This window comes from Glycine soja, chromosome 6 (genome assembly GCF_004193775.1).
Source record: "Glycine soja cultivar W05 chromosome 6, ASM419377v2, whole genome shotgun sequence".
In the NCBI taxonomy this organism is placed as follows: Eukaryota; Viridiplantae; Streptophyta; class Magnoliopsida; order Fabales; family Fabaceae; genus Glycine; species Glycine soja.
The window spans coordinates 1,886,005-1,893,223 of record NC_041007.1 but is presented as its reverse complement, the minus strand read 5'-3'; the positions used below and the strand labels follow the sequence as shown (position 1 = coordinate 1,893,223).

Genomic DNA, 7,219 nt, shown 5'->3' with positions numbered 1-7,219 from the left:
TTTTCTTCACACGAGTAAAAGCAATTCACGAATCACGGGCCGGACAGACAATATCGAAGATTTCACGTGTGCCTATATAACTCCCATGTACTGGGACTTTTATATTTATATTTTTAACATGTGATGAAGGTTTTGAAAGTCGAAACAATTGACAAGGTGCTGTACCAGTAAATAAAAAATTACCCGCATATTTAATAGTCTCGTGTCTCTAAAATTAAACTAATAGTCATTTTTTTTTCAATTTTCATTTCTCCTATTATTTTATATATAAGTTTTTTTAGAATAAAAATAAATATCAAATCTATGTGTTAAGCCTGAACCGTGATATTTTTTTTAGTAAAATTGTTAACCTGGTTAAGATCATGTTCGTTGTTCCCGTTACTTTTTTTTGAAAAATGGCGGAGAAGGACAATTATTTAGGGCCTCTGAACTGCATAGCGGTTTAATGGTACGAATACATGAGAACCGCAAAGAAACTGCAATAGCATGATATATTGATATGAAGCTTTTTTTTAGGTACAGTGCATCCGTGCATGATATGAACTTATGAAGTTTGAAACCATTATAACAAAAAAAAAAAGTTGGAAACGATTACAGGCTTACCATGATTTTATTTGAGAAGAGACATTATAACATGAACTGCTAAGTCCAGGTATACCAAGTGAGGTATGGATAGCGCATATTCGTATATTATCACAGACAAAAAATTAAATCTATAATTAATAGGATCTAAAATTTAAATATAAAAATGTGAAGTCTTGTATATGTGTCATTAACTAATTAAGCTAGCTAGCGTACATGTGACGTACTGATATTGTACATATAAGCGCGAAAGGTCAGTTGTTTATATAATATATATTTTTATCATGAAAGCGTGGAATTCTTTTTTTGTTTTTAATTTTGTTAAAAAATTTAAGAAAAATATCTACTAGACGCTTTCATTATACAATTTGATAACTCTAGCTAGCTAGAATGAATTTACACCACATCTCTAATCTAATCACTAAATATATACATGTGAAAGAGGAATATACGGAGAACTAGAAAAGGAAAAAAGAAAACAAAAAAGGATAGGGAAGTGTCAATCAGATTCAAGGAAGAATATGTCACGAGACGAGAGAAGAGATAAGAGAGATGTGAGATGTGAGATGTGATGGGGAAATTGATATGATATGCGAAATATTATCATGTCATGTGTGGGTGGCATGGCACTCTCATTCTCATCTTAATTTATTTAAGAGACACACTCACTATATATAAAGAGAACCAATGCACACCAATTCTCATAATTCCCCCTCACTTTTGCCTTTGCACAACATACACGTTCTCCTATCCTAGCTACTTACTCTCTCTTCCTTCAATTCCTCAACTCTCTAGCTCTTATGGAAACTCAACACCAACAACCCACCATCAAGTCTAGGTTCAGACGCATCTGTGTCTACTGTGGTAGCAGCCCTGGCAAAAACCCCAGCTACCAGCTCGCTGCTATTCAACTCGGAAAACAACTGGCAAGTATATACATATTATCAAACACTTTCCTGTTTTTTCTCTCTCTTCATATTATTAGGTTACATAATCACAATTTAATCTCTTAAATAGATTTTAATACTCAGTTGAATATGATATTAAATTGCGGTTTGTATTTAATTGTGATCGCACCTTAAAGGTTTTTTAACTTATGACAAAAATAATTAATTGTGATTTTATTATTTTTATTTTTATTATAATATTAAAAATTATGACGAAACTGCAACCACAACTACGATAGTCATTTAAACTCATGATACCAAAAACAAATGGTTGATGGAAGGCTATAGTTTATTCTGACATTGTTAAGTGAAAAATATATATATAGTTTTTAAAAATAAATAATGTATGATATATTTATGTAGGTGGAGAGGAACATTGACTTGGTTTATGGAGGAGGAAGCATAGGGTTGATGGGTCTAATCTCACAAGTTGTGTATGATGGTGGACGCCACGTGTTAGGGTAACTCACCGTTCCCTTCTTCTGTCTCGTTCTTCCTGTATTTATGCTCATGAATCTTCTTGCTGGTACAGGGTGATTCCAGAGACACTTAATGCAAGAGAGGTACAGCAGTACTTACTGTAATTGGTTTTGACAATTAGGACCATAAGTTGAATTAATTAAAAGCAATAGTACTGGTGGAATTGACAATAGTTAATTAATTTATGTGTTTAGATAACTGGAGAGAGTGTTGGAGAAGTGAGAGCTGTATCGGGCATGCACCAACGCAAAGCCGAAATGGCCCGACAAGCCGATGCATTTATTGCACTGCCAGGTTTCTGTTTCTTATTCTTTCCCCCATCAATATCATATCATATTCTCTCCTCTTTCTCTTTTTTATAAATTCTCTCTTCTCCAACTTGTATTTGTATGCGTCCGTATGTGGATAACCAGATATTATTGCTTTCCAAACAGTAACATTCTTAACTAACGTCACCTCTCAAATTATTTCACTCACCCCCTTTCAATTATTTCTATTCCCATGTAAATTTTGTATACCAATAATTTAACAAATACTACATCAATTATACAATGAAAACCTTTCAAACAATTTTTTTTGGCATTGTGCTTGTGAAAAAACAAAAACAAAAAAAAAAGTCGTGCGTATATAAATATATGCGCCCATCTTCAATTTTCATCCTTTTCCGACATTCTTTTACAAATCAAAAGCGTTTCCCTAGATAACTGTTTCTGTAACTGTCAACCGTATGTTGTATGGAGTAATTCTCTGATTCTTCGGGCGGTGACTCCGATGAAAATTCCTATTTAAGTTTTTTTTTTTTTAATGTGCCACTATATTGTATTGTCATGGCAGTAACAATAACTCGTTGCTAATTTATATTCCAAATAGGTGGATATGGCACCCTTGAAGAACTACTGGAAATTATCACCTGGGCTCAACTAGGCATCCATGATAAACCGGTAAGATCTAGAAAACCAAAAAACTACTTTTCTTTTTAATTAAGTGTTTTGTCTAAGATTGTACACCAGAAGCCTATTTCTCGTGATAGGGTTTTTCAATAAATAAAAAATGGTCCCGTCACATGATAAATCAACTAATATTCTAAAAGAGCATATTCGTTTATTAATTACTGTTAAATAGACATTATTAGCGAAAATTCTTTTGTTTAAGAAAGTCAAAGAAAAAGACATAATGATGGTGTTTACGGTTCAAAAGAGAGAAGAAGTTGATTGATGATTATTTTTAGAAGATGAATGCTGACTAATGATCAAACAATATTGGTTAAAGAGTAATTAAAGTGAAAAATTATTAGAAATTATTAGTTATATTTTTAAGGCACACGATGATAATGAAAAAAAAAAAAAAAAAGAGTGATGGGACGCAATGGGTTGCAGGTGGGGTTGTTGAACGTGGATGGGTACTACAACTCGCTGCTGGCATTCATGGACAAAGCTGTGGACGAAGGTTTCGTAACACCAGCTGCCCGTCACATTATTGTTTCTGCCCACACTGCCCAAGAACTCATGTGCAAACTTGAGGTACATAACAATAACAATAATAATCATCTTATGATACATTCCAATCACTTATATGTGCACACGTGGGACAACGTGGTGGGTCCAATTATCTGAACCGTTGATTTTCCACTTTGAACAGGAATATGTCCCCGAGCACTGTGGCGTGGCCCCCAAGCTAAGTTGGGAGATGGAGCAACAGTTAGTTAACACTGCAAAGTCAGATATTTCCCGTTGACTAATAACTAAATAATTAATCTTCTACAAGCTCACTAATGCACCATCAAAGACCCTAGATTTAGTGTATAAGTATAAAGTATAATATAACCTCAACCCCATGATGTAGTTGTAAGCTCCACAGAATAGGGCGACCACAGTCGTTTTTAGTTTAGCTGTGGATCTAATCATTTGTAATTTCTATGGTTCAAGTTCAAGATATTCACCATGTAATTTCTTTAATTTTCTTTCTTGATTGGCTTTCATGGCTGAGACTATGTATTTTAATTATTTCTTAGTTACCAACTAATTGTGCATTAGAATTTGACCTGGATGATCATCGAAGATATATTTATAGTAATATATATACTATGCATTAATTTTCTATGGTGTCGGTGATTTGTGATGCTATAAGTTTCAAATAAAAAATAATCAGTTGTTGAATACAGCTCTTAATGGAAAGAATTGATGTGGATGGACAACAATGATGACACGTTGAAATTTGACAGAAATAGAACTAAAAAAAAAATTGGTTGGAATGTTGACATGAATCACATGATGAGGTTTCCATCGGCATCTATCTATTATGACTGTTATCGTCCCAGTTATATTTCATACGTGGGTTCGGGGACGGGACCCTATTCTTTTTTTTTTTTCTTTGCTAACTACTCGATGAGAAAAAGAGAGACACCTTCTGAGTCTTATTCTAACCAACCTTATTATGGTCCCCGATCGATGGAACCCACAGAACCACATTTACCATATATTGCTTCATTCCAATGGTTTCTATGAACTTTTTCTTCCTCTTTTTAAAGGGGGATCCTATTAGCTATAAGGGAAATGGGAAAATAGGCAACGAAGGATGGTTCAAGGGGGCCAAAGGTGGGTCTGCTGGCCCCTACCCCAAAGATCTTTATTAACAGTTTATTAATTATATATATATATATATATATGATTTAATTATGTATTATTACATAAACATCATACATCAATGATATTAATTAAGTATTAGGTTTTTGCTTATCATGTGTTATAAGTATATCTGCATTAACATATAATTATATTGATAAAAGAAGTCAATATATTATGAATATATCGCATTGTTCAAATATTGTAGTTTAATTGATAATACATATTGAATTTGAATTTGTAAGAGAAAATTTAGTTTAATTTGTTTTAAAATATTCACGTAATACATCTTTGAAAAGAAAAAAAAAACCTTAAATATAATTAAATCTCCAATAAAAAATTAATCTTGAAACATTTTCTCGTTTTACCAAATTATCAATTCTTAATCTTTTGAACAAAAAGTAGTCCTATTTGAAAATTGGTACCTCGTGTCCATTTTAGTTTGAATTTGTTTTAAACTGCATGGATGCAGTCAAAATCAAACTATAGATAGGTTTGAAAAGAATATTCAAACTCTAAAACAAAAGTATAGAGATGAATTGATCTTCTCCAGTGTCAAAAAATTAAAACCATGGGTAATTCATGGTTGCTTGCATCATTATTTATGTCGACACAGTATCATGGGACATTTGGAGACTTTGGGAACATAATTGGAGCAGCAATTTAGCAGCATGGTAGAAGTTATTGGTTGATCTTGAATAATTGAAGGGCTGAAAGGACACCTGTCCTTGACCGTACCCAGTGGACAACATACACGGTGCCTCGTGTACAAAACAAAAGCAAAAGGGAAGGATAAATAAAGTGGTGATGACGGAGTCAGACTGTCCCCACAGGCCACAGCTTAGTAGCTTGGCTGGTGACTCTTCAATAGACCTAGCTATAAGCTATTGACTTTAATTAGCAGATAAATAACCAAGGGTCCACAGGAAAAAAAAAAAAAAAACATTACATGATTTTATACTATCACATATATAGTTATATTTTCACATGGTATATAACTGAATTTTTTAGTTTATAAAAAGAAATTTTAATAAGACTCAATTATCTAATACGAATAAGCAATAATTTCTTGGCGGCAAGGAACCAAAACGAGTGCATGCCCACATGGACATGGTGTTTCGCTACTAGAATGAATGGGAAACTGGTCACGTTGTGATTCTTTCTTTATTCGACAAAGGGTGGTATGGCAATGGTATGAATTCGGAACTAGGAAGGAAGGGAACGTGTATGGAAAGGAAATAATAATAAATAAATAAAAACCCTTTTTTGGTTTAGCTTTTGATTACTTTTTATTTTCCCATTTATCTCCTTTTGCTCTTTTTGAGTATTGGATAAGCATTAGCCTGGTCGATAAAATGTCCAGTGCCGGTGGGAATCATGTCTTCATAGTCTTTAATTGTGTGCATTGATCTTTCCCTCTTTCCTTTTTTATGTTATATATGTTGGTCAAAAAGATTAAAGAGAAACCAAAAGAGAGTACGTAATTATAACATTTATGGATTAATTAATTCTTGCTTAAGTTGTGTTAATAGCCAGCTTATAGCTAGTGACATAATGAATTTAATTGATGTCCCACCAAAAGCGGGTTTGCAATTGAATCATTATTTAGCTTTTCCTTACTTTTCAATAATTAATGTGTATTTTGGACTTGGACTTTGGCTTCCGTTTTGGCATGTTCCTTTGTTAGTTTCACTTTCACACAAGTTTCACCGTCAAACAGAGTCGACATGCGATCGGGTATATATTAGTACAAAGCATGTGTGTATGTACGTAGCCTCTGAATTATGTGAAAGGAAACAAAATCATTGGCGTTTTGAAAGTTTGGCGACCTTCACGAACTTAAACTTGGACTTCTTTGCTGAAATTCTAAATTTTGGGTTCTCGACATGAAACTTTCTGCCACAACAATTCCTGTTGAACCCAAAAGTAAACATTCCCGTCTGCTTCTCCCTTTATGCATTCAAATGACTACTGGCTTAATTTTTTCTTTACATCAACCTCAAGCCCCTCTGACTTTTTCTTCATCATGTTAACGTCGGCTTCTACTTCATCTTACGCCATCTATGATTTTTTAAACCTCCGCCATTGTCTGATTCATTATTTAATTGGTTTGAAAAACCTTCCAATACAGTTTTTTCCCCATGGTATAAGATTGACCATTGATTGTTGACTATACTATATTGTTATTGAGTATATATTTACTCCTCCCTTTTTTTTTACAAATGCTATAATGAGAATTAAATCGAAGTTCTCCTGTATTTACTTCAACTTTTACCACTAAATTGACTCTATATCTTATCTAATCCAATATTAATTTTACTCTTTTGTTAGATTTTGTAGTCCAACACCCAATTTCATGTAACATCACGTCTTATGTTTGGTGTAGCATTTTGAACACACATAAATTAATATTTTCACGTCAAGTTATTAAATAGACACAAAAAGTAGCTTTCTAATGCTTTGGAAGAGCACGCGTACACCAGTAAAAAAAAAAAAGTGCATCCAAACATGCGTATAGTTATTTTGTAAATCAAATTGGTCTATAAAATGAGTATTGATCAATTCAGTCTCAAACTATAAAAAAAATAT

At 33.1% G+C, this 7,219-nt stretch overlaps 1 protein-coding gene across 1 annotated transcript; it reads left to right on the top strand.

Moving 5' to 3' along the window:
- The first annotated feature begins 1,243 nt into the window (after positions 1-1,243).
- Positions 1,244-4,055, top strand: LOC114414598 (cytokinin riboside 5'-monophosphate phosphoribohydrolase LOG1-like). Its single transcript, XM_028378908.1, has 7 exons — positions 1,244-1,508; positions 1,893-1,990; positions 2,062-2,092; positions 2,204-2,303; positions 2,880-2,950; positions 3,386-3,529; positions 3,648-4,055. The coding sequence occupies exons 1-7, from the start codon at positions 1,383-1,385 to the stop codon at positions 3,741-3,743; spliced, it is 666 nt and encodes a 221-aa protein (XP_028234709.1). The 5' UTR covers positions 1,244-1,382; the 3' UTR covers positions 3,744-4,055.
- Positions 4,056-7,219: the final 3,164 nt, after the last annotated feature.

Coding starts and splice junctions, on each gene's coding strand:
- LOC114414598 (XM_028378908.1), top strand. CDS start 1,383: ATGGAAACTCAACACCAACAACCCACCATCAAGTCTAGGTTCAGACGC. Junction 1,991..2,061: donor GGTGGACGCCACGTGTTAGG/GTAACTCACCGT, acceptor TTGCTGGTACAG/GGTGATTCCAGAGACACTTA. Junction 2,951..3,385: donor TAGGCATCCATGATAAACCG/GTAAGATCTAGA, acceptor AATGGGTTGCAG/GTGGGGTTGTTGAACGTGGA.